The sequence below is a fragment of the Eleutherodactylus coqui genome, chromosome 4, assembly GCF_035609145.1.
Source record: "Eleutherodactylus coqui strain aEleCoq1 chromosome 4, aEleCoq1.hap1, whole genome shotgun sequence".
Taxonomy (NCBI): Eukaryota; Metazoa; Chordata; class Amphibia; order Anura; family Eleutherodactylidae; genus Eleutherodactylus; species Eleutherodactylus coqui.
The window spans coordinates 49,098,375-49,126,334 of record NC_089840.1 but is presented as its reverse complement, the minus strand read 5'-3'; the positions used below and the strand labels follow the sequence as shown (position 1 = coordinate 49,126,334).

Here is a 27,960-nt window from a genome sequence, read left to right as displayed (position 1 = left end):
CTGCAAAGTTCTGTTGCAACAGAAACAAAGGCATAACAGTAGAGCGCTGCATGAAGATGTGTCTGTACCAATTCTCCACAGAACAGCTGCAGACACAAGTGTTCTCCTGTGTATAACAGTGTATGAAGAAGACTTTATTAGATATACAGTAAGTAAGTGAACACAATATCAGAGCAAAAGGATTTATTGCAGAAAACGGAACACGTAAAGGGAGACTCTAGTAACCTGTTGTACCGCCTCTAGCTTGCATAGAAGATGTAATACGGGCAGGCATGTAGGCTCTAGTAACCTGTCGTACCACCTCTAGCTTGCATACAAGATGTGATACGGGCAGGCATGGAGGCTCTAGTACCCCGTTGTACCACCTCTAGCTTGGATACAAGATGTGATACAGATGTGCATGGAGGCTCTAGTACCCTGTTGTACTGCCTCTAGCTTGCATACAAGATGTAATACGGACAGGCATGGAGGCTCTAGTATCCTGTTGGGCTGCCTCTAGCTTGGATAACAGATGTGATACAGGCGGGCATGGAGGCTCTAGTAACCTTTTCTTCCACCTCTAGCTTCGATGTAATATGTGATACAGGTGTGCATGGTGGCATACAGGTTCCGTACAGTATCCTGCTTCATTTCAGTCCACTTTTGATGTAACAGCCTCTAGATCATACAAACTCGTAGGAGGGTCAAAGATAGCATCTAAGATGGTTTCAAGCATGTTCTACTGGCGATAAATCTGCATCGTAGAGGCATCTAGTGGTCAACAAGCTCTGCACAAAAGAAAAAAGAAGTTCACTACACACAAGTAGTCTCTGAAAGCCTTTATATAGGCCACAGGGTGGAACCAATTTTAGGGCTTCGGGTGGCAAGATTATTCATCTAGTCATGCCACAACTTTAATCAATTGCATATCTGCCTGAGATGTAAATGCATGCTGAGTTTTGCAGCAAAACAACTACTTCTAGGGGCTTTATTTATTAATTTTTTTACAAAGTGTGTACTTTATTTTCTCTAACATTGTGCTCTAACTCTGTCCCACCACCCCATGCGCCTTACTGTCTTACTATTAATATGCCACTGTCATCCCTGGGCTTCTTCCATTCACGGCATGCTAACTCACCGCTGGATCCGAAACAAAGGGTTGTAACTAGAGATGAGCAAGCATGCTCGCCTGAGCTTGATGCTCGTTCGAGCATTAGCATACTTGAAGGTACTCGTTACTCGAGCGAGCACCACGTGGTGCTGGAGAAAATTTCACCCTCTCCTCCCCACATGTTTAGAGGCTTTTTTTAGCCAATGAACATGCAGGGAAGGCTTTGGCAACTCCTGCTATGACGTGCCAACCCTGTGCACATCTATAGCAGTGACTGGCTGCCCGGATCAGGTGACCTACGAGCATAAAAACTCAGGTCACCTGATGCTCGCCTCACACGCAGGCTGGATTAGCGAAGGGACAGAGCTGCTGTGAATGAGGGAGAGTGGTAGTGTAGGTTAGAAGGAGCGTTTAGGCAGGGATCCATTTTCCAAGAACCCAACATTCCTTTTCAGGACTACAACTCCACTTTTGTGCATCAGCAGTTTCGCTGGCTGAGACCAGTAGTGCGCACAAACCATTCACAAGCATCCCGGCTGTATACTGCATATTGTTACCGGTTCTATACAGTATACTGCTACTGGTGTACATAGAGTAGATAGAAAGTAACAAAACTCCTCTAACTTTTCATTTTTGCATGTATTTTTGGCTTAAAGCATATGCCAAATCCCCATGTGTGTGTCCTGTCGATGCACACTATCTAACAAGACTGTACGCAGTTTACAGTGTCTATTTTGGGCTTAAAGCATACGCCAAATCTCCCTGTATGTGTCCTGTGGATGTATACTATCTAGCAAGACTGTACGCAGTTTACAGTGTCTATTTTGGGCTTAAAGCATAAGCCAAATCCCCATGTGTGTGTCCTGTCGATGCACACCATTTAACAAGACTGTACGCAGTTTACAGTGTCCATTTTGGGCTTAAAGCGTACGCCAAACCGACTGTGTGCTGTGTGTGTTCTGTCGATGCACACTATCTAACAAGACTGTATGCAGTTTACAGTGTCTATTTTGGGCTTAAAGCATACGCAAAATACCTCGCAGTTTGCGTAGCATTTTGATGCAGTGCATTATACAACATGATAAAGACTAGGGATAAGGGTCAAGGATGAGGATGTGGGCATCCGAATGATGGTGTGGACAGAGGCCGAGGTCCTGAGTGGGTTGAAACAATGCCTACACTCCCTAGCTTCATCTCAGAGTTTTCAGGTCCGCATGGTAAACCATTTTTTAAAAGCACAACAGTGTGATCAGGTGATGACATGGATAGCGGATAACGCATCCAGTAATTTATCCACCACCCAGTCTTCCATGCAGTCCGCTCATGCTAGCCAAGAGACTGGACCTGTGAATCTTCACGCTGATCCTCCTTCCTCCCAGCCTGGTCACTCCAGGAAAAGGAAAGATTCATAATAGGCATACTCACAGCAACTGTTCTCAGGTCCCTTCCCTGAGTGCCAAACAATGGTTCGTGAGCCACCTGAGGAGTTTGTCGTTGGTAAGCCTACTGAAGACAGGGCTTCAAAGGGGGAGGCAAGTGCAGCACCAGATCGGGTTGGAAGAGACAGTGGGGTGGCCAGAGGGAGAAACAGGGCCAGAGAAAGTAATCCTCCAACTGTTCCCCACAGCACCTCGTCATGGCAAACTCCCGTGCAGAGGGCTAGGTGTTCGAAGGTCTGGAGGTTTTTTAATAAGAGCACAGACGACCGACGAACAGTGGTGTGCAACCTGTGCTGCACCAAGATCAACAGGGGAGCCACCACTACCAGCCTCACCACCACCAGCATGAGCAGGCATATGATAGCTAAGCACCTGACGAGGTGGAACGAAGGCCATTCACCGCCTGCGGGTCACACCACTGCCTCTTCCCTTGTGTCACATGTTGGCACTGAGATGCAATCCCCCTCCCAGGACGCAGGCACGAGCATCTCCTGCTCTGCATCCACCCCTTGACCTGCACGGTCCTTCACTGCCTCCACCATGTGTCCAAGCGCAGCGTTCAGCTGTCCATAACACAAACATTAGAGCGCAAGCGCAAATATGCAGCCACCCAACCGCATGCACAACCGCTAAACGTGCATATCTCCAAACTGCTGAGCCTGGAGATGCTGCGATATAGGCTGGTAGAAACTGAGGCTTTCCACAACCTCATGGCGGCAGCCGTCCCTCGCTACTCGGTCCCCAGTCGCCACTATTTTACCCGCTGTGCCATCCCCGCCCTACACCAGCACGTATCACGGAATATCAACTGTGTCCTCACCAACGCGGTTACTGGGAAGGTCCACTTAACCACCCACACATGGACAAGAGGTGGTGGGCAGGGACACTACATCTCCCTGACGGCACATTGGGTTAACCTGGTGGAGGCTGGGGCCGAGTCTGACCCTGGGTCTGCTCACGTGCTACCCATACGACTGAGGATTGCGGGTCCTACCTCAGTCATGGTTTCTCCAGCTTATTATGCCACCTCCTACACCCCCCCTCCTCCTCCACCTTCAAATACCATCTGTGAGCACGTCGCCTTCAGTCGGTAGCTCGAGGCGCTGCAGCACTGCCATGGGGAAGCATCAGCAGGCTGTGCTTAAACTCCTGAGCTTAGGTGACAAGAGGCACACCGCCCAAGAGCTGTTACAGGGTTCGACAGAGCAGACAGATCTGTGGCTTTTGCCTCTGAACCTCCAACCAGGCATGGTCGTCTGTGGAATGAGCGTAACCTGGTGGCAGCTCTGCAGCTTGGCAGACTAACACACGTGCCATGGCTGGCCCACGTGTTCAATCTGGTGGTTCAGTTGCTTTCTTAAAAACGACCCCAATTTGTCTGACCTGCTCAGCAAGGTGCGTCTCATGTGCGTACATTTCAGAAAGTCCACCACAGATGCTGCCACCCTCAGGACACTGCAACATCGCTTCCAGCTGCCAGTGCACCGATTGTTGTGCGACGTGCCCACGCGCTGGAATTCAACTTTGCACATGTTGGCCAGGGTTTACGAGCAGTGTAGAGCCATTGTTGAATACCAGCTGCATATTTCACTGGAAAAAAGCCAAAAATGCAATACCTGATAAGGTGCAAAGCAGGCACAATAGCCCGTAAGCAGGCACGATCGCCATAAGACCAGCACAATGGCCATAGGGTCGGCAGAATGGCCGAAGAACCTAATAATATGCAGCAAACCAGACTATAAACCAGACGAGCTAAACAGTTCACTGCAGACCTATGTGCAGCCACCCACTCAACCCAGCCCAGATTGGGGAGGAGCGACTGCATGCAACTAAATCTGCAAAGTGAACGATACCACAGAAGCCAGCCAATAGAAGGGTGCATCCCACAATACAGTATAAAACTCACACTGACATAACAGTGGGTTACCCCGTGTCTGCTGACTTCATGTTATGCTGCCTTTACCGTGACCCTCGCGTTAGACGCATTCTGGCCAACACGGATTACTGGGCGTTTACCCTTCTTGACCCATGGTATGAGGAGAACCTTTCCACTCTCATACCCGAAGAGGAAAGGAGTACCAGAGTGATGCAATACCACAAGGCCCTGGTGGAAAAGCTGACACTAAAGTTCCCATCTGACAACGCTAGCGGTAGAGCACGTAGTTCAGTGTTCCAACTAGCAGGGGAGATGAGGGGAACAGGCAGCATGTCCGGCGCAGGCAGGGGAACACTCTCCAAGGCCTTTGCCAGTTTTATGGCACCCCAGCCAGACTGTGTCACCAGTCCCCAGTCAAGGCTGAGTAGGAGGGAGCAGTGTAAAAAGATGGTGAGGGAGTACATAGCTGACCATACCAACATTCTCCATGATCCCTCTGCTTTATACAACTATTGGGTGTCAAAGCTGGACACGTGGCATGAACTTGCGCTGTACGCCTAGGAGGTGCTGGCCTGCCCTGATGCTAGCGTGTTTCAGAGAGGGTGTTTAGTGCTGCTGGGGGATTATCATGGATAAGCATACCTGCCTGTCAACTGACAGCGCCGACAGGCTTACACTTATTAAGATGAACAAAGCCTGGTTTTCCCCAGACTTCTCTTCTCCACCGATGGAAAGCAGCGTAACATAAAGTAATAAAAATAATAAATCTTGTTATTTGTATAGCACCAACTTATTACGCAGTGATTTCAGGTAATTTTCTTTTATTTATTACCACTAACAAGCTGGGTACTCATTTTACCGACCTCGGAAGGAAGGGAGACTGAGTCGACCTTGAGCCGGCTACCTGAACCATTCGGGGTTTGAAATTGCAATCTTCAGGTCATGAGTGAGAGCTTACACTCTGCACCACACGAGGCTTTAAGCTGGAACTGGAGAACCATGCACCCTCTATCACTCCAAAAAAGGGTAGAAGTACCTTGGTCTATCCTTCTCTGACCTTCCTCCTCCTCCTCCTAAACCAGCATGTCAGCATATTGAACAGCCAATTCTTCAGAGGGCCAAAAGGCTCTCTAAAACCTATTTTTTTCTGAGGGCTGCCTCCAGGTTCTTGCCCCAATTTTGAGGAGGTTCACCGCTAGAGTTCAGCAAACGTGCTGGTTCCAGCTTCATACGCCCACAGAGTCCACAAATGTATCCCAGTGCAGTGTCCAGCAATCTGACACTGAGACAGAATGAATTGTCCTGGTTTGGCCACTCAAATTTTTTCATAGTACATGATGTCTTTCCCTGGGGCACTGGTTAAAAAACCCTCGGTGAGAGGCAGGGGCTGGGACAGGCAGTAGCTTGCTTGTTGGTGGACCGCCACCTGGATCCCATTAAGCAAGTACGAGCTGTCGCTAAAAAAAATCTTTCATGTTTTTACCTGCACTCTTGGTGAACAAATCTTTCAGGGGTTCAACTACACTCTTAATAAACAAATCTTTCAAGGGTGCACCTATACTCTTTGTAAACAAATTTTTCAGGGGTTCAACTATACTCTTGGTAAACAAATCCTTTTAGGGGTTCACCTATACTCTTGGTAAAAGAATCTTTTGTTTTAGAATGGGTTGTTGCATTGTGGAGATGTGTAGAAGTACTGGCATCTGAGTTCCCTTTAGGCCCACGTTTATGGCTCACGAAATTTTGTGACGAAGGTGGCACGGGATTGGAATGATGATCGTACGTTAATTTATCAGCAATTCTCATCTGCATTGTGGGCTATCGCCTACAATATCAAAGAGTGTCGCTGCCAGGCCCTGCCAACCCTCTGCAGTGTGTGCCTCCTATTCCTCCTCATCCAATACGCACTTATAAATAGACATGAGGGTGGTGTGGCTATCAAGCGACCGTGTGGCATGAGGATAGCTTAACGCTGCGCTGGAAAAAATTTCAGTACGCTGTGTACTACTGAGTAGGTGAAGGGGTGCGCCTTACTTCATTTGGGATGGGGACAACTGGACGCTGCGCTGGGAAAAATTTCAGTATGCTGTGGACTACTGAGTAGGTGAAGGTGTGTGCCTAACCCTGTCTGGGATGGGGACAGCTGGATGGTGCGCTGGGGAAAATTTCAGTACGCTGTGGACGCAAGCTCGTGCGGGGGGTTGGGCAGCAATGCCAGCATGTAACACAGTGTGCCTTGCTGATTATGGTCTGGCCCAACTAAATTGTTAGAGGGGTGACCACCTGGCTCTTGCCCCCATTTTGGCTTAATACTGCGATCTGGGAGCCTCAGATGCATCCATGCATGCTGCCCCTGCTGTTCCCTATCCATTTCTGTGGTGTTTCCATCACTTTCTGATGTTTTCAAGTGAATCACACACCCTCCCCTATGCAGAGCATCGGTCACCATAAAAAATGCTCGAGTCTCCCATTGACTTCGATGGGGTTTGTTACTCGAAACGAGCTCTCGAGCATTACGAAAAGCTCGACTCGAGTAACGACCACCCGAGCATTTTCGTGCTCGCTCATCTCTAGTTGTAACATATAGCAGTGTACATCCAATGCTCTGAGAGCCCTTGTTAGCGTTTTGGATCCAGTGGTAAACGCACGCGTTGTAAAACAGTTGTGTAGAAAGTTCATTACAATGGGCTACTAATAAAATGTTATCTGTAGATCTTATACTAGCTAAAGTACTATGAATATTATATAAATATATTGCACAGAAAGTATATACTGAGTATTCAATATAAACTACTGTAAATTTGTAATCTAATGTATAGTTTGTTATAATTCTCATTCTTTGACTAGTGTGAGTACATAAGGATTAAAGGAGTTGAACCAAGTTATAAAGTTATTCTCTATTCACAGGATTATGATTAGTAGGGTTTCAAACACCGGGACCCCCACTAATTCCAAGACCAGGGGTCCCAAAAGTCCCCACATGAATGAAGCGCATGCACGCTGCCACTTCTTATATTTCACTGGGACCACCAGAAATTGTTTATATGAGCACTTAGTAATCTCCAGCACTGTCATTGAATCGAATGGAGCCACTGCATTGGGATGACTCATAATAATAGTTAACGTACCTGGCATTTGAGTTTCAGACACAGAAGAACTCCAACTATGAACACGGTGACGATTATTGTGATCATTATTCTCAAGTCCATAGAGAATCCATAGTCTAGAAATAAGCATAAGAGAAGTTACCTGTTCAGACATAAATAGTGAGGTTTAATAGGTGACGGGTATCTGATAATAACAAGGGATTGAAACTTGTTAATCTATTAGATATATGGTGCCCAAACCCACCAAACCTACTAATTTCAACTGGACTGGCTGCTCATCTAATGTGTATAGGAGCGTTCTGACTCTCCTCCGATGGCAGATGTTAGGGGAGATAAAGATTCAGCAGTTGGATTTCATTGCCTGATCCTTCTATTATCAGAAGATAAGATGCTGACAGAGAGAAGGAGATGTCTGGCAGCGGCTTTCTCTACTCTTTTCATTCAGAACACATATTACATTTGTTTTGGACTGCTAACAAAACCCTGAGATGACTTGCTACTGGAGCAGTCAGGACTGACATGTTTGCTTGCTATTCAGGTGGCTAGATACAGGAGCAGACAGACATAAGAGGTAGCGTTAAGAGTGGGGCACTCTGAATCCCCAGAACCCACCTTCCAACGGAACACCTGTCCTGAAAGGGACAACCCAACTATATCCACAAAAACAGGTCTACAGTCAGAGGGGAACCAGAGGACCGTAACCAGGGACAAACAGAAACTGACAACAAAAGAAGAGAACACAGAATGCAAGGCAAACAGAAACACAGGAGACAAACCAGAACACAGCAGCACTGGGCAAGCCTACTTGATCAGAAACACGGAAAAATAACTGGCAACTCCCAGCCAGGAAGAGCTGGATTATATAGTGAGTGGAAAGAAACTAATTGGCTCACAGAGCTGTCAATCACCAGCCACTACCTCAGCTTAACAGCTATTTACCAAATCCCCAGTAGAAAAAGTGTGCTGGCAGAGACTTGACAGCATGCTGGCTGTAACATGACAACATGCACTCTCGGCTGAGCTAAACATGTATGTGTCAAGGTAATTGTTAGCCAGAAGACTCAATAACTATCCAACATATATCTAATCAGTGAACATTGGGTGTAGAATGTGCACCGTCCAAAGATTTTATATATATATATATATATATATATATATATATATATATATATATATATATATATATATATACACACACACACACATATATATATATGTATACACACAAACACACACACACACACACACATACATATATATATATATATATATATATATATATATATATATATAATGGGTTCATGTTTTACAGTGGGCTCAGCTCCAGCAGCTCAGCTCTAATATTCCTCCAAATGATGCAGTCACTAAATACTACTGCACACCAGTTCTGCACAGTGATAGTGATTACAGTGCATTCAAAAAGGAGAGTACAAGTGTGTATATAAAAGCCTTTGAGAAACTTTATGATCAGGAGTGCATTGCCTTCTGACGCACAAAAAGGAACTTATTAAGACATGTACTGACTGCGGACCGGATACAAATCTCCAACACACAGCAGGACTATAAGATCCAGGGGACATTCACATGTTCCACGTCTGATGTTGTGTACCTGATCCTGTGCAGTAAATGTCCTGTTGGGGGCCGTTATGTTGGAGAAACAGGACAAAAACTGAAAGCCAGGATGAGATCTCATCGCCACTCAATTGAACAGAGAAAGACAGAATTACCTGTGGCTGAGCATTTTTCTAGTCATGGACACAACATAAAAGATATGAGAGTTATGATACTGAAGGGTGGTTTCAAGTCACAAAGCCATAGAAGAAATTGGGAATATAAATTTATAACAACTTTTGACAATTTTAATAGAAGGTTAAATTCTTCACGAGGATTAATGCGTGAATGGGAGGAATGAGAAATGTATAGCACAGATAAGACTCTGGCCTGGTGACCCCCCCCCCCCCCCCCCAACAGTAATTCAGGGACCATAAAACCTTTACTCCCTTATCAGTGTCTGGTTAAAAATGTTTGTTTTACTGTTGCAGTATTGCTTTAATTGCAAATCAATCACATTCACGTATGTGCCTTGTCATGAATATGTGTGTATAAATATGCATGCCTCTTTGGATTTATTTCATTTAAGCGTGAAGAAGAACCCTGCGTTGCTTTCGAAGCTCGCTTTAACATCATGTATTTTTGTTAGCCATTAAAAGGTATCATATCTACAAGATTACGTTGTTAATCTTGCTCCGAACAATCACATAAAAAACTCATCACACCAATATCAATGCAGCCATAGAAGGATTACTATAACAAACATGCTAGACACATATGAATATATAGACACAAAAGATGTAAAAACAATTTAAACAGTGTTCAGATAACACTGGTCAAAGCGCAACATGATCACTAAGTGTAATAAGCATTCTGTGTACCTATCTCTACCACCTCCCAAAAAATGTAATACAAACTACAAGACTGACATTGAATAACATACGCATATAAGAAATCAAGGAATTGGAACCCACATATATGTAAGAGAAGGGCTAATCATCAGATGCAACCTAATTAAAGCAATGTAGTACTACAGGTACAAGACTAACCCTCCTTAATAGAGATGAGCGAACACCAAAATGTTCGGGTGTTCGTTATTCGGAACGAACTTCCCGCGATGTTCGAGGGTTCGTTTCGAACAACGAACCCCATTGAAGTCAATGGGCGACCAGAGCATTTTTGTATTTCGCCGATGCTCGCTAAGGTTTTCATGTGTGAAAATCTGGGCAATTCAAGAAAGTGATGGGAACGACACAGCAACGGATAGGGCAGGCGAGGGGCTACATGTTGGGCTGCATCTCAAGTTCACAGGTCCCACTATTAAGCCACAATACCGGCAAGAGTGGGCCCCCCTCCCCCCTCCCAACAACTTTTACTTCTGAAAAGCCCTCATTAGCATGGCATACCTTTGCTAAGCACCACACTAGCTACAACAAAGCACAATCACTGCCTGGATGACACTCCGCTGCCACTTCTCCTGGGTTACATGCTGACCAACCGCCCCCCCCCCCTCCCCCCCACAGCGCACACCAAAGTGTCCCTGCGCAGCCTTCAGCTGCCCTCATGCCACGCCACACTCATGTCTATTTAGAAGTGCGTCTGCCATGAGGAGGAACCGCAGGCACACACTGCAGAGGGTTGGCATGGCTAGGCAGCGACCCTCTTTAAAAGGGGCGGGGCGATAGCCCACAATGCTGTACAGAAGCAATGAGAAATAGAATCCTGTGCCACCGCCATCAGGAGCTGCACACGTAGGCATAGCAATGGGGAACCTATGTGCCACACACTATTCATTCTGTCAAGGTGTCTGCATGCCCCAGTCAGACTGGTAATATGCACCTTAACAGTAACCGCGTTGGTGGTAATGTGGTGGTGACTGCGGACCTAGTAGCACGGTTGTATTTTGTTGGTTTTCGGAATGCGGCCAGGATTAAGTGGGCCGTGGCGGGGGGATGGTGTGGGGGCTCTCTTGTTGTGTCGGTAAAGGTGAAATTCTTGGACTGCCACCAGACGAACCAATGCAAAGGCATTTGCCAAGAATGTTTTCCCTGTTGGAGGAGGAGGGGGATGTTTTTGAGGCACTACGTGTCCTCTCCACGTGTCCGTGGTTATATGCACCTTTACAGTAACCGCGTTGGTGGTAATGTGGTGGTGACTGCGGACCTAGTAGCACGGTTGTATTTTGTTGGTTTTCGGAATGCGGCCAGGATTAAGTGGGCCGTGGCGGGGGGATGGTGTGGGGGCTCTCTTGTTGTGTCGGTAAAGGTGAAATTCTTGGACTGCCACCAGACGAACCAATGCAAAGGCATTTGCCAAGAATGTTTTCCCTGTTGGAGGAGGAGGGGGATGTTTTTGAGGCACTACGTGTCCTCTCCACGTGTCCGTGGTAATATGCACCTTTACAGTAACCGCGTTGGTGGTAATGTGGTGGTGACTGCGGACCTAGTAGCACGGTTGTATTTTGTTGGTTTTCGGAATGCGGCCAGGATTAAGTGGGCCGTGGCGGGGGGATGGTGTGGGGGCTCTCTTGTTGTGTCGGTAAAGGTGAAATTCTTGGACTGCCACCAGACGAACCAATGCAAAGGCATTTGCCAAGAATGTTTTCCCTGTTGGAGGAGGAGGGGGATGTTTTTGAGGCACTACGTGTCCTCTCCACGTGTCCGTGGTAATATGCACCTTAACAGTAACCGCGTTGGTGGTAATGTGGTGGTGACTGCGGACCTAGTAGCACGGTTGTATTTTGTTGGTTTTCGGAATGCGGCCAGGATTAAGTGGGCCGTGGCGGGGGGATGGTGTGGGGGCTCTCTTGTTGTGTCGGTAAAGGTGAAATTCTTGGACTGCCACCAGACGAACCAATGCAAAGGCATTTGCCAAGAATGTTTTCCCTGTTGGAGGAGGAGGGGGATGTTTTTGAGGCACTACGTGTCCTCTCCACGTGTCCGTGGTAATATGCACCTTAACAGTAACCGCGTCGGTGGGAAATGGCCTCGCCACCATCATGTCTTTGGAAAGCCTCTGTTTCCACACCCCAGAGACATACCATTAGCAGCGGTATAGGCAGAGCCCAGAATTCGTAACATTTCAGCCGTAGCATTAGGACAGGCCCCACTAACATATCAGTAGCAGCATTATAGGAGGAGCGCAGTCTTCGTTCCATGTCAGCAATAGTAGCACTCAAGACAGGCCCCAGTAACAATTCCGAAGCAGCAGTATAGCGGGAGCGCAGTCTTCGTTCCATGTCAGCAATAGTAGCACTCAAGACAGGCCCCAGTAACAATTCCGAAGCAGCAGTATAGCGGGAGCGCAGTCTTCGTTCCATGTCAGCAATAGTAGCACTCAAGACAGGCCCCAGTAACAATTCCGAAGCAGCAGTATAGCGGGAGCGCAGTCTTCGTTCCATGTCAGCAATAGTAGCACTCAAGACAGGCCCCAGTAACAATTCTGAAGCAGCAGTATAGTGGGAGCGCAGTCTTAGTTCCATTTCAGTAGCCTTAGTATAGCCAAGGCACAAGTTACATTTATGTAGCTAAAGTGTAGGCCAACCCCACACACCTTTCTGTACCATGAGTGCAGGCGAAGAACATAGTTCTTGGTGTACCAACAGTACTAATGTACCTCAGTAAAAATTGGCCATGCCCAACCAAGATGGCAGGTGAATCGCTTTGGTTAATGTGGCTTAAGTGGTAACTAGGCCTGGAGGCAGCCCAGTGTAATGAAAAATTGGTTCAAGTTAAAGTTCCAACGCTTTTAAGCGCATTGAAACTTATAAAAATTGTTCAGAAAAATTATTTGAGTGAGCCTTGTGGCCCTAAGAAAAATTGCCCATTCAGCGTGATTACGTGAGGTTTCAGGAGGAGGAGCAGGAGGAGTAGGAGGAATATTAGACACAGATTGATGAAGCAGAAATGTCCCCGTTTTGGATGGTAAGAGAGAACGTAGCTTCCATCCGCGGGTGCAGCCTACGTATTGCTTACGTATCGCTGCTGTCCGCTGGTGGAGTACAGAAGTCTGGGGAAATCCAGCCTTTGTTCATCTTGATGAGTGTTAGCCTGTCGGCACTGTCGGTTGACAAGCGGCTACGCTTATCTGTGATGATTCCCCCAGCCGCACTAAACACCCTCTCCGACAAGACGCTAGCCGCAGGACAAGCAAGCACCTCCAGGGCATACAGCACTAGTTCAGGCCACGTGTCCAGCTTCGACACCCAGTAGTTGTAGGGGGCCGAGGCGTCACCAAGGATGGTCGTGCGATCCGCTACGTACTCCCTCACCATCTTTTTACAGTGCTCCCGCCGACTCAGCCCTGACTGGGGAGCGGTGACACAGTCTTGGTGGGGAGCCATAAAGCTGGCCAGGCCCTTAAAGACTGTTGCACTGCCTGGGATGTACATGCTGCTCGATCTACGCACATCCCCTGCGACCTTGCCCTCGGTACTGCGCCTTCTGCCACTAGCGCTGTCGGCTGGGAATTTTACCATCAGCTTGTCCGCCAGGGTCCTGTGGTATAGCAACACTCTCGAACCCCTTTCCTCTTCGGGAATGAGACTGGGAAGGTTCTCCTTATAGCGTGGGTCGAGCAGTGTGTACACCCAGTAATCCGTTGTGGCCAGAATGCGTGCAACGCGAGGGTCACGAGAAAGGCATCCTAACATGAAGTCAGCCATGTGTGCCAGGGTACCAGTACGCAAAACATGGCTGTCTTCACTTGGAAGATCACTTTCAGGATCCTCCTCCTCCTCCTCCTCCTCCTCCTCAGGCCATACACGCTGAAAGGATGACAGGCAATCAGCCGGTGTACCGTCAGCAGCGGGCCAAGCTGTCTCTTCCCCCTCCTCCTCATCCTCCTCATGCTCCTCCTCCTCCTGTACACGCTGAGAAATAGACAGGAGGGTGCCCTGACTATCCAGCGGCATACTGTCTTCCCCCGCCCCCGTTTCCGAGCGCAAAGCAGCTGCCTTTATGGTTTGCAGGGAATTTCTCAAGATGCATAGCAGAGGAATGGTGACGCTAATGATTGTAGCATCGCCGCTCACCACCTGGGTAGACTCCTCAAAATTACCAAGGACATGGCAGATGTCTGCCAACCAGGCCCACTCTTCTGAAAGGAATTGAGGAGGCTGACTCCCACTGCGCCGCCCATGTTGGAGTTGGTATTCGACTATAGCTCTACGCTGTTCATAGAGCCTGGCCAACATGTGGAGCGTAGAGTTCCACCGTGTGGGCACGTCGCACAGCAGTCGGTGCACTGGCAGCTTAAAGTGATGTTGCAGGGTGCGCAGGGTGGCAGCGTCCGTGTGGGACTTGCGAAAATGTGCGCAGAGCCGGCGCGCCTTTACGAGCAGGTCTGACAAGCGTGGGTAGCTTTTCAGAAAGCGCTGAACCACCAAATTAAAGACGTGGGCCAGGCATGGCACGTGCGTGAGGCTGCCGAGCTGCAGAGCCGCCACCAGGTTACGGCCGTTGTCACACACGACCATGCCCGGTTGGAGGCTCAGCGGCGCAAGCCAGCGGTCGGTCTGCTGTGTCAGACCCTGCAGCAGTTCGTGGGCCATGTGCCTCTTATCGCCTAAGCTGAGTAGTTTCAGCACGGCCTGCTGACGCTTGCCCACCGCTGTGCTGCCACACCGCGCGACACCGACTGCTGGCGACATGCTGCTGCTAACACATCTTGATTGCGAGACAGAGGAGGAGGAGGAGGGTGCTTTAGTGGAGGAAGCATACACCTCCGCAGATACCACCACCGAGCTGGGGCCCGCAATTCTGGGGGTGGGTAGGACGTGAGCGGTCCCGGGCTCTGACTCTGTCCCAGCCTCCACTAAATTCACCCAATGTGCCGTCAGGGAGATGTAGTGGCCCTGCCCGCCTGTGCTTGTCCACGTGTCCGTAGTTAAGTGGACCGTGGCAGTAACCGCGTTGGTGAGGGCGCGTACAATGTTGCAGGAGACGTGGTCGTGCAGGGCTGGGACGGCACATCGGGAAAAGTAGTGGCGACTGGGAACTGAGTAGCGCGGGGCCGCCGCCTCCATGATACTTTTGAAGGACTCCGTTTCCACAACCCTATACGGCAGCATCTCAAGGCTGATGAATTTTGCTATGCGGACGGTTAACGTTTGAGCGTGCGGGTGCGTGGCGGCGTACTTGCGCTTGCGCTCGAACACTTGCGCAAGCGACGGCTGGACGGTGCGCTGAACTACACTGCTGGATGGGGCCGAAGACAGCGGAGGTGAGGGTGTGGGTGCAGGCCAGGAGACGGTAGTGCCTGTGTCCTGAGAGGGGGGTTGCATCTCAGTGGCAGGTTGGGGCACAGGGGGAGAGGCAGGGGTGCAAACCGGAGGCGCTGAAAGGCCTTCGTCCCACCTTGTGGGGTGCTTGGCCATCATATGTCTGCGCATGGTGGTGGTGGTGAGGCTGTTGGTGTTGGCTCCCCGGCTGAGCTTTGCGCGACAAAGGTTGCACACCACTGTTCGTCGGTCGTCAGGCGTCTCTGTGAAAAACTGCCAGACATTAGAGCACCTCGGCCTCTGCAGGGTGGCATGGCGCGAGGGGGCGCTTTGGGAAACACTTGGTGGATTATTCGGTCTGGCCCTGCCTCTACCCCTGGCCACCGCACTGCCTCTTGCAACCTGCCCTGCTGATGCCCTTGACTCCCCCTCTGAAGACCTGTCCTCCTGAGTAAGCGTTGCACACCAGGTGGGGTCAGTCACCTCATTGTCCTGCTGCTCTTTCTCCGAATCCTCTGTGCGCTGCTCCCTCGGACTTACTGCCCTTACTACTACCTCACTGCAAGACAACTGTGTCTGATCGTCATCGTCCTCCTCACCCACAGAAAGTTGTTGAGACAGTTGGCGGAAGTCCCCAGCCTCTTTCCCCGGACCCCGGGAACTTTCGAATGGTTGGGCATCAGTGACGATAAACTCCTCTGGTGGGAGAGGAACCGCTGCTGCCCAATCTAAGCATGGGCCCGAGAACAGTTCCTGGGAGTGTTCCCGCTCCTGAGCAGGTGTCATTGTAGTGGAGTGAGGAGGCTGGGAGGAAGGAGGAGCAGCAGACAGAGGATTCGGATTTGCAGCAGTGGACGGCGCAGAACTGCAGGTTGACGAAAGGTTGCTCGAAGCACTTTCTGCCATCCAGGACAGGACCTGCTCACACTGCTCATTTTCTAATAACCGTCTCCCGCGTGGACCCATTAATTGGGCGATGAATGTGGGGACGCCAGAAACGTGCCTCTCTCCTAATCGCGCAGCAGTCGGCTGCGACACACCTGGATCAGGAGCTCGGCCTGTGCCCACACCCTGACTTGGCCCTCCGCGTCCTCGGCCGCGTCCACGTCCTCTAGGCCTACCCCTACCCCTCAGCATGCTGTATTACCAGTGATTTGATTTCACAGGCAGCTAATAAATTGGCGCAAGACTGCAGGCCAAATATAATTTTTCCCCTTTTTTGAAAACGAAAGGCCCCACTGCCTCTAGTGAATGTATAATATAAGTTTAATAACTGTGCTGTTTTCCTGCTAATGTGTCACAGAACATGAGGGTAGCAGAGTTATTAACTGTGGCAGAGCAGGTATTTTTTTTCCCAATTAAGGAAAGCAAATGGCGAAGCCAGGAGTAAAACATAGCTGGGTGCGTCTGATTTTTAAAGGTTGCAGACGCAGCCGACACGTGTCCACCGCCCTTAGGACGGACAGAGGCAGGACAAATAGAATTATTTTCCGTTTTTTTGCACCAAAAGGCAGCACTGCGTATATTCTATGAACATGAGAAGTTTAATAACTGTGCTGTTTTCCTGCTAATGTGTCACAGAACGTGAGGGTAGCAGAGTTATTAACTGTGGCAGAGCAGGTATTTTTTTTCCCAATTAAGGAAAGCAAATGGCGAAGCCAGGAGTAAAACGTAGCTGGGTGCGTCTGATTTTTAAAGGTTGCAGACGCAGCCGACACGTGTCCACCGCCCTTAGGACGGACAGAGGCAGGACAAATAGAATTATTTTCCGTTTTTTTGCACCAAAAGGCAGCACTGCGTATATTCTATGAACATGAGAAGTTTAATAACTGTGCTGTTTTCCTGCTAATGTGTCACAGAACGTGAGGGTAGCAGAGTTATTAACTGTGGCAGAGCAGGTATTTTTTTTCCCAATTAAGGAAAGCAAATGGCGAAGCCAGGAGTAAAACGTAGCTGGGTGCGTATGATTTTTACAGGTTGCACACGCAGCCGACACGTGTCCACCGGCGTTAGGACGGACAGAGGCAGGACAAATAGAATTATTTTCACTTGTTTTACAAGCAAAAGGCAGCACTGCGTATATTCTATGAATAATAACTGTGTTGTCGCCCTGCCTATACAATTCTTTCCCTGCAGTATCAATGGAGGGTGGAATGCTCTGCAGAGGCGATTTTGAGAAGCAAAAAAAAATGCAGCACAGCTAACAGCAGCCTGGACAGTACTGCACACGGTTAAATATGGCCCTAGAAAGGACCGTTGAGGTTCTTGAAGGCTACACTCACTCCTAACACTCTCCCTCCCTATGCAGCACTTCTGTCCCTAATGCCGGGTGCAACGCTCTGCAGAGGTGATTTTGAGAAAAAAAAATTTGCCACTGCTAACAGCAGCCAACACACAGCTATCAGTGGCCCTAATAAGGACCTTTGGGGGGTCTTGAAGCCTACACTAACTACCAATTCTTTCCCTACAGCAGCTCCGGTACAAACAGCACTGTCCCTCATCTAACTCACACGGCATCTGAGGCGAGCCGCGGGAGGGGCCGACTTTTATATTAAGCGGACACCTGATCTTCCCAGCCACTCACAGCAGGGGGGTGGTATAGGGCTTGAACAACGCAGGGGGAAGTTGTAATGCCTTCCCTGTCTTTCAATTGGCCAGAAAAGCGCGCTAACGTCTCAGGGAAGGAAGTGAAAATAACCCGAACATCGCATGGTGTTCGTTACGAATAACGAACATCACGAACACCCTAATATTCGCACGAATATCAAGCTCGGAAGAACACGTTCGCTCATCTCTACTCCTTAAAGGAGATGTCCCGCGCCGAAACGGGTTTTTTTTTTTTAAACCCCCCCCCCGTTCGGCGCGAGACAACCCCGATGCAGGGGTTAAAAAAACCACCCGCACAGCGCTTACCTGAATCCCGGCGGTCCGGCGTCTTCATACTCACCTGCTGAAGATGGCCGCCGGGATCCTCTGTCTTCATGGACCGCAGGGCTTCTGTGCGGTCCATTGCCGATTCCAGCCTCCTGATTGGCTGGAATCGGCACGTGACGGGGCGGAACTACACGGAGCTACACGGAGCCCCATAGAGAAGAGGAGAAGACCCGGACTGCGCAAGCGCGGCTAATTTGGCCATCGGAGGGCGAAAATTAGTCGGCACCATGGAGACGAGGACGCTAGCAACGGAGCAGGTAAGTATAAAACTTCTTATAACTTCTGTATGGCTCATAATTAATGCACAATGTACATTACAAAGTGCATTATTATGGCCATACAGAAGTGTATAGACCCACTTGCTGCCTCGGGACATCTCCTTTAACCCTTTAAGGACGTGGCCCATTTTTTCATTTTCGTTTTCCCTTGTCACTTTAAAAAAAAATCATAATTGTTTTATTTATCCATCAACGTGGCTGCCTGTGCCATATAATGTATTGAAAATCTTTGATAAAAGTATTGAAAAAATTCTAAGTGGAGTTAAATAGAAAGAAAAAACGAAATCCTGCGGGGTTTTTTTTTTTTTGGGGGGGGGGGGGGGGGGGTCTGGAACAAAAATGACCTTATAACTCTATTCTATGGGTTAGTACGATTACTAAGATACCAAATTTATATAGTTTTTTTTGCTGTACTGCTTTTAAAATCTAAAATATCTTTGAAAAAAACTAAAATGATTTTGACCGCATCATCCGACAGCCACAACTTTTATGTTTCCGTCCAGTTATGTGAGGGCTCATTTTTTGCAGGACGTCCTGTAATTTGTATTGACACTATTTTGGAAAACGTGAATTTTTGATTGCATTTTATAAAAGTTCCTTGGAGACGGGGTGTGGCGGCCTCAGGGTTTGTACTGTACTGCTACTCATTTACTCTCTTGTATATATGTTTGTTGGGCTATGTACCTTTATTGGAATATGTGGTACCTTTATATCCAGTAGTACTTGGCATATAGGATTTGAGTCAATATTCATTTATATACATTGTTTACCCAGTAGTCCACCACTTTTTTGAGTGCCTTATGCCTTTTTAGAATTTTTTATCAATTTTTGCTAAGATGTTGATTTGACTGAATTGGAGTGCTATATACTTTTGTAGGTTTACATGATTTCTTTATACACCATAATCTATGGATTTGCTCTGGTATTTATAGGTCACATGTTTCTCTAATTTAAATGATGTAGTACTACAGGCAGTGCCATCTTAACAGCATTATGGGCCCCCAGGCAAAAAGTGTACTAGGGCCCATATAACAACTAAAGTGTGATAAAATTAAAGTCTTTTTGACTGCCGTTACAGATTTGTGTGTGTTGCCTTACAGCACCCAGCGTATTGTGTTTTTTATTCAAGCTCTGCCCATTTCCTTTCACTGTTATTCTTGTGATAACAGTGCAGTTCCCTCCAGTGATCACAGGTGATGTGTTCTCTGATTGGAGTTTTCTGATTTTTCCTTCTACTATGGGTCCAGACCATCATGAAGACTTCTTCCTGACTTGACTTGTTTCTGCACACTCTTCCAATCCTGCCACTGCCCCAATGCACCTCTCAATACCCCCATGTAGTACTAGTGCTCCCTCTGTGCCCCCAGAAAGTAATAAGGTGCCCTCACTGATCTCCCTTACTAAAAGTTCCAACTTTTGTGGTTCCACATAGTTAGAGGCCCTACCTAGTTATAGCTGTTCTTTCTGTGGCCTCAATTAATAGTGCCCACCTCCATCCCACCACCAGGCCATGGTTTTAGTTATTCTGTCCAGCAACAGCAGCTAAAGCATTTGCATCACACGTAGGATTAATCAGACACCACACTGTACAGAGCATAATCATACTCCTCCTTCCATCTCCGGTGTTCTTGAAAAGGTATAAGATTATGCTTTGTATGGAGTGCAGTGTCCAGCAAGTCCTCTGTGTGTATGATATATAGGGGCTTCTACTGCACGGCTCTTGGATGGTGTCACTGAAGCCTGGCCAATGTTTTGAGGAAGGAAGGCTGACATGGAATCAGCAGTAAAACGGGTGGGACTATACGAATGCAGCCCCCTCCCCATGGGATCCTTTGCAGCTGAACAGCTCTATAGGCGGTATGTTGGCCCCTGGACTTACAATGTAGTGACCTAAACACTCAGCTCTAATTATCATCTGAGTTCTCACAATTCACTTAACTGACTAAAGAGTGGGAGAGCCTCAGTATAGAAACTAGTGTAAAATCACAAGGAAGTGCTAAGGAGGTCTGAAGTGCTAGTGGATAGAAAGATGTGGAAGTAGTGATAGCAACTTTTTTTCCTGTTGGCTTGGATCTGCTTTTTCTGGTCTGAACAAATAATTGGTAGTTGATTATAATGGGCCAAAGAAATGGTCTGTGAAAAAAGCTGAGCAGAGCCAACAGGACACAAGTTGGTATGGTATTTTCCTACTGGGCACCCTTGCCACATTATTCTACTGATTGCCACCAGGCATATTAGTCAGACCCTCTCCTATAGGACATTAGTGGAATACCCCAGCTATAAATCAACAATGTCCATCCTGATAAATTCCCGTTTAGTGGCATTAGCGACAGAATCCAAAGGAGCAGAGTTTATTTTCTCTTCCTTTCCTGTCAATTTTTTCCACGGATAGAGAGTGTGAAATGTTATTAAGTGGAGCTGCACATAGACACATATATTTACCTCTCAGTACAATAACTTCTTTCCATGGATTTATGAATATTGGATGAGAAACAACACAGGTCACTGAAGTCCCGTTCATTCTCTCTCTACTCAATGTGCTGATCACTGACCACGTCTGGTCCGGCTCTTCCACTATTGTAGTGTTTATATCATCTGAATGTGGGATCCAAGAGATATCTGCAGGTGGATTCCCACCAATGGCGCCACATTCTGGAGATCCATCACTGTTTAATTTGAGGAATGTAGACGGCTGAGCTGAAAAAAAAAAAAAAAATGACTTTATTAAGCTGTTTTTGACTAAGCCTGACAATATAAATGAGCAGTTAAGAGATAATTACTTACAAAAATAATCTGTCACTTAATCAGCTGTGAAAATCCATTTTGTGTCTATTCATGACCAAGTTTGCCATAATGCAGAAGACAATCAGTTTTTTCTTAATCTTATCAAATGGAGAGAATTATGTGTAATCAATGTGATGATTGCTAATGTTTTATGTGCAATTACTTTATCTATAGCTACAGACCCTGTTGTGGCCCCAGAACAATGGTGTATGTAGTCTCAACCAGTGCAGTAGTCAGTTCCATGTTTGCATAACTGGTCATTGTATGGGGTGAAGTATTTGACTCTGCCGAGCGAATAGTGGCTCATTTCTGTTTTTTTTAATATTCAGAGCTCAGTCACACGGGCGCCGGTCCGACCGTGTTTCTGCAGGATAAGATGGCCTCACAGTGTGTAAATGACTCTTTGCATGACCGGCTCCATTGCCGGTCATGTGTTCTTTCTTCTGGACGGTGCGGAGAGTCGTCCACACCTGCAGTGCAGCGGTCTTATCCTGCAAAAAACACAGGTGGATCGGCGCCCGTGTCACTAAGCCCTTAATGTCATCAAGGATTTTGGATGCTTCTAAAACATAAAAAATTGTTCATCCATGATGATAATGTAACCCCCTTTGTTGGCCCTTTTAATAACTATGTCTTCATTAATGGACAAATGTTTTTGTGTGGACATTTGGAGTTTGTTTAGATTCAATCTGGCTTTAAAATCAGTCAGACAATTAAAATCCTCATGGACCTTCTGGTAGAAGGTTTCTATGAAAGGACCCTTTTTATCAACAGGGTAAAAATCTACTGACCGGTTTAAGGTCAGTAGTCATAAGGATTGTGTATAATATCAGTGGTTGAATCCTCTTACCTAGTCGTCTAGAATGGGTATTTTTTGTTGTTTGGATTGATAGAGATGGTTTGATAAAGTTGAGTTATTTTGGATCTGACAACTAGAGGGCTGCGAGTGATTGATTTCGGAATTGCTGGAGGAGTGGGGTGCAGCCTTAGGGGTAACTGAGGGATTTTGGGAGGCATGTTGGATCCTAAAAACACTCTTGCAGTTGGAATGTTGGAGAAATGTGATGAGATTCCTGGGATAGAGACAGAACAGGAGGGGGTGGTATGAAGGAGCGAGAATCTGCACCTATGGAGGGTGCAGGAACCACTGGAGATGGTGTGGAAACTGTGTGCAACTGATTGAGTGGGGACATGTCTGAAGGTACGCCAGTCGGTAAAAGAACAACATGGCTGGGAACAACTGCAGTGATGGTGAAGGATGTGGGCATGCAAGTGGAAGGTAGAACTAAGAGATGGGCCCATGGATGGATCACTAGTATATGGGAGAAGAGCTGGAAGTCAAAATGAAGTGGGGCATGAATCACTATGTATCTGTTCACATGTTCATGCAACAAGGGGCCAGATAGAATGGGTAGATGATTTTTGAAGTGTTAGTACACTATTATGAAATGTCTTGGTCTGGCCAGACCAGACAGTAATCAGTTTCCTGACCTGCCAAGAGGTGATTATTGAAGTGGAGTAATTATCCAGTTTTTATCATTTTTTATATTCCCTAGGAAGGATTTCCTGTTTGGCAAAATGGCTCTTTTGAGTTTGGAGATTTTTCTGTAGAATAACTACAGTTCAATATGATTTGTGTATCTAAGAAGATAATGGAAATTCTCCTGGTTGCTGAGATTGCAAAGACCAGCAAGGTCGCCCCAAAAAATGCGACCCAATTTTTTCCGTTTCTCATTGACCTTTTCCAACATGAGATCAGAAAAAGTTTGGAGCATGAGGGACCATTCCCCAGAAAATTCTGAATCAATTGGGAAAGTTGATTTAATGCGGATCCTCAAACCTCTTGGTACCACATGGTTCTCCTTGTAAAAAAAAACAAACAAACACCAATCGATGGTGCGTCTCCATAGATTCTCTATATAATTTTTAAGTTTAAAGTTCAAATTTTCTAAATTACTATAATCTTTGTTGGAGGTGGGGGATTCCCATTCCTAAGTTCCTTCAAAATGTGTTAGCAATTTCAATAGATGAAAGTTCCTGAAGTTATTACAAAGGGATTTCATGATCCTGAGCAAGAGTGCACCATTCTCTCTTCAAAAGGTCCATGATATCGAGTCACTAAGTCCAAAAGAAGAATAGGCGTATACCGGATTCCTTATTCAGAAACCCATAATGTAATAGGAATACAATGTGTTAGAGACAGCGCCTCGACTGATACTGTAGATCTTTAATAGGATCGTTGCAAAAAATGAAAATAGGACTCACCTGGCGTGTGCAGCTCAAGCCGAGGATAAGTTGGGGACATTGGGGACACTGTCCTGAGGACATCCAAAGGCCATTTTCCTTTCACTCGATTTGTGCTTAAAGGGGTTGTCCCGCGGCAGCAAGTGGGTCTATACACTTCTGCATGGCCATAATAATGCACTTTGTAATATACATTGTGCATTAATTATGAGCCATACAGAAGTTATAAAAAGTTTTTTACTTACCTGCTCCGTTGCTAGCGTCCTCGTTCCCATGGAGCCGACTAATTTTCGGCCTCCGATGGCCAAATTAGCCGCGCTTGCGCAGTCCGGGTCTTCTGCTCTCTTCAATGGAGCCGCTCGTGCAGAATGCCGGCTCCGTGTAGCTCCGCCCCGTCACGTGCCGATTCCAGCCAATCAGGAGGCTGGAATCGGCAATGGACCGCACAGAAGAGCTGCGGTCCACGGAGGGAGCAGACCCCGGCGGCCATCTTCAGCAGGTAAGTATGAAGACGCCGGACCGCCGGGATTCAGGTAAGCGCTGAGCGGTTTGTTTTTTTAACCCCTGCATCGGGGTTGTCTCGCGCCGAACGGGGGGGGGGGGGGGGGGGGGGTTAAAAAAAAAAAAAACCCGTTTCGGCGCGGGACAACCCCTTTAATAAAGGAGCAGATAGCTCAGAAATGCATTGCACTTTATTCCCTTTTATATTCACCCATATTTGTTTTCTTTTGGTTTTGTTTGTATACCTGTTTTTCCAGTTTTATTCTGTTTTGTTTATTATATAATTAATATTCATTAACATGGACTTTCTATGTGACATATAAGAAACTAGCTTTTCCTTAGACATCTTTTGACATTGTCACTCCATGTTGATCGATACAAGGGGGTTTCTTTTTGGATTTTTCTAAAATCTCCCCCACTTCAAAGTAAGCATCCTACTTGTGGTTGAACTATATCCTATATTGGTGTTTAATTGCTTTGGGTCAGACCTCTGAGCACAGTTTTTTTCATTTACTCTTGCACTTTTTCCTCTGTTTTACAAATGCCGTCCCCAGTGCTGGCTCTGCTACTCAAGGCTGGTAATGAAATTAAGCAGGGCAGGTGATCTCTCCACTCTTAGGCCCATTTAGACACAAGGATTATTGCTGAAAATTCATCCGTACAATGGCTTTTGAGCGATAATCATTGTCTTAAAATCCTAGCATTGTCTGTTTTTCTGCTGAAAGATGGATTTCATGTGAACATGAAATCCATCATTCATGATAGCAAGGACCGCATGCTGAGTTCTCCCTTGGGCAGCACTGATAATATTGTTATTAACCTGTAGCTCAAGGCAGAACAAAGGACATGTATTTAAAGAACAGACCACCTGATGTTCTATAAATACATCTCCTGGTGACTCATTAACATGCAAATGATGTTAGTTAGTTGCTAATAGACATTAGTGCCCATTAGTAGCTATGCAAAATGATCACTCTAAGCCTGGGTTCACACGGGGCGGATTTGCGGCGGTTTTGCCGCGGTTTGCCGTTGCATATCTGCACTGCGGCAAAACCGCTGCATTTGCAGTGCAATGCAGCACAAATGAGTTCTGCAAAAAAGCTGTTCTCACAGGGCGGTTTTTTTCCCGCACAGCCACAGTGCAGAAATGCAACTGCGGCGTGGTTTTCAAAGATGCAGCATGTCCATTCTTCTGTCTTTTCCGCAGCGCTTTTTTGTCCATAGACCTCTATGGACGCAGCAAAATTCGCGGCAAAAAGTAAAAAAAACGCTGCGGAAAAAAACACTTGCGGATTTTTCCGCAAGAAAATCTGCAAGCCAAAATTAACCTTTGAAGCGGTTTTGCCGCAGAAGCATTTCTTCTGCGAAAAAACTGCGGCAAATCCGCAGCAAATCCGCCTTGTGTGAACCCAGCCTTACTGTCTTTTGAGCGAATTTTGACTGATCATCTTTGCGTGTAAATGGGGCTTTACCTGTCATGAAGAGATCTCTCCCTCCTTATACAGATAAAGATGCACATTGCATCATTGTGAAGAAGAGGAAAGAAAAGGAGAATCCAAAAGGAGGGGTGAGGGCAACTCCTATGTGGCATGTTTTACGGTGGCAGCTATCAGCAGGTTCCTCTCATTATATTATTGGGTGGAGGGAACAGGGAAAAGAGGGCATGGCTTAGGAGTGTTGTGACGATGTGATTGGCTCTGTGTAATTATCCATCTTGTATTCAAACAGCCATAAATGTTCAATGTATAAATTATAAGGATTGTATAGCTGAGCCTTATAGACTTGCTGGAATCATCATATTATCTGGACATTGTGTAATTATGGAGTATACATAAGGCTCTTGGTGATGTGAATATTGTATCATTATTTTGGTGAGGTAACTCTTGTTTTGGATTTTATATGTATTTTTACTCTTTTACAAAAAGTATACACAATATCACCTATTTTATGTCAATTTGTTTTATTTTTAGCATTTATTCATTTGCATTAATAGATTGTGTTGTATCACCCCACTTATCCTTCTTTAAAGCCGTATCCAAACTTGTTGCCTTTCAACTTGGCAAAACATAATTTGGCGTTGTGAACAGGATACGCGGAAGGTCCAGGGGTTAATGTTTAACGCAATTTCAATAGTCTGGAAATTAAGAACTCCTTCCGATAATTAGGAAAATAGTGCGATATTGCATAAAACATGTTTCGTTTTAGGAAAAAGGAGGTTTTGAATGAATCTGTTGAGATTCCAGCTGGGATTGGGCTCCCTATAATACTTTGGCTACTGAGTGGTCACAATGTGTGGGTTTAAGTGAACCATGGGAAAGGCGTTTTAAGGATGCTGAACCAGTGAATCTGGTGGTGTGTTCGGAAAAAGTGAAATTGAGGAAAGAAATAGATTTTATGAATGTATGTGACATGGTTGGATTTTGCTAGCAGTCTGTCGCATGCAACGAGAAGAGAAAGAGTGAATGTTGGTGCAAGAATTAGAAAAGCAGTTGTGTAACTCACAGAGTACATGGAATGTCAGAACAGCTTGATTATAGAGAAAGCAGATCAATACAGCACAATTGCAGAAAAGGCAGTTGTTAGGGTCGCACAATATGAATTTCGTGAATGAAGATTGAGAGTAAATAAGAAAAAGGCTCATACTTTAGTGGCCAAGGCGGGAGTTAATTGGGATCCAGATAAGTGATGGAGAGATTTGAGACTCTTCCTCGGATGAATCTGATAATTTCTCAGATCTCACTGAGGAAGATGGACATTTTAGGCCGCCTATACATGAATGGGTTGGATTCCACATATGGAAGCCCATAGCAGAATCCAACCTTGTGCTTGGCGTACCTGTAGTCTTGCCTTTTCTTCTGTACTGTGGATGGTCTGCACAGCTTGCCGTAAGACATGTGCAGTACATATTGTATTTTTGAAACTCTTGATTTCCTGCGTCATCGCCTAGCTATGATGTGGAATCGCAACCTTTCCGCAATGTGAATTGCAGAAGGGCCGTGGATCGGATGGCTTCCGTTGACTTCAATGGAAGCCGTCTGCGTGGAATCCGCGCAAATATGAAGTAGGCTGAGATTTTTTTCCCGCAATCCGTGATCGCAGTCATTGTTCACTCATGTGGATGCTCCATTGATTTGAACTGGTGTGGGAGGCCGTGGCTTGTCCGTGTGGAAGATATCGCGGATTCCGCAATTCAAACCTGGTCGTTTGCAGGGGGCCTTAATGAGTAAAAAGAAATTGATTTGCCTCCTGTAAAAACAAAGCCCGTTATGAGGTGCAGAACGGTGAGTACTCCAAGGACAGGTACATAGAGATGTAGTGGTGGATTTTTCAAAACAGGAATTAAAAGATATTCATGAAACATTTGCCCAGGAACCATTGATAACATGGATAGTGAGAATGTTTCATGGCATATGTGTGGATGATGAAGATGCACCCAAATTTGTTATATTGTCAACTGGCCCAGTGGTAGCTAAAGCAGGGTCGATCAACTTTACTAGATGTGGTGGCAACGGGTATAAGATATAAATATCCTACTGATTCTGATTGCCCACATACAGAAAAACCTCGGTATACCTTACATGATTGTATGCAGAAAGTTAAGGAAGAAATGATGAAGCATGCAATTGCAATGAATGAGCAAAGTGATTTGATAAGAAAAGTGTTGATCACGAGTATTAGGAATAAAATTATCAAAACCGCTCCCCCAGCATATAAAGCAGTAATCATGCTTGTATTGATAAATCAAACTGGTCATTCCGTGGCTGAGGTTCTCGAAGTGGTAAGGAAATTTGGGAGATTGGGGTCTGGTCCATATGAGAATGGATCACAGCAAGATCAAAATACAAATTGTAATAGAAGAACTAAGGTGAATCAAGATGGAGTAAGCAGGAAAGATATGTTCCTAGTTTTATTGCAAAATGGGGTTCGCCGACAGGA

The 27,960-nt window shown here is 46.4% G+C and overlaps 1 protein-coding gene across 1 annotated transcript in view; it reads right to left on the bottom strand.

Moving 5' to 3' along the window:
• Positions 1–707: 707 nt before the first annotated feature.
• LOC136626466 (cell surface glycoprotein CD200 receptor 5-like) overlaps positions 708–27,960 on the bottom strand; it is a 64,264-nt gene continuing 37,011 nt past the window's right edge. The window contains exons 6-8 of the mRNA XM_066601528.1: positions 20,938–21,192; positions 7,534–7,628; positions 708–767 (exon numbers count right to left, since the gene is read on the bottom strand). Of these exons, the coding sequence (XP_066457625.1) occupies positions 708–767; positions 7,534–7,628; positions 20,938–21,192 (410 nt within the window). The remainder of the gene's footprint in view (positions 768–7,533; positions 7,629–20,937; positions 21,193–27,960) is intronic.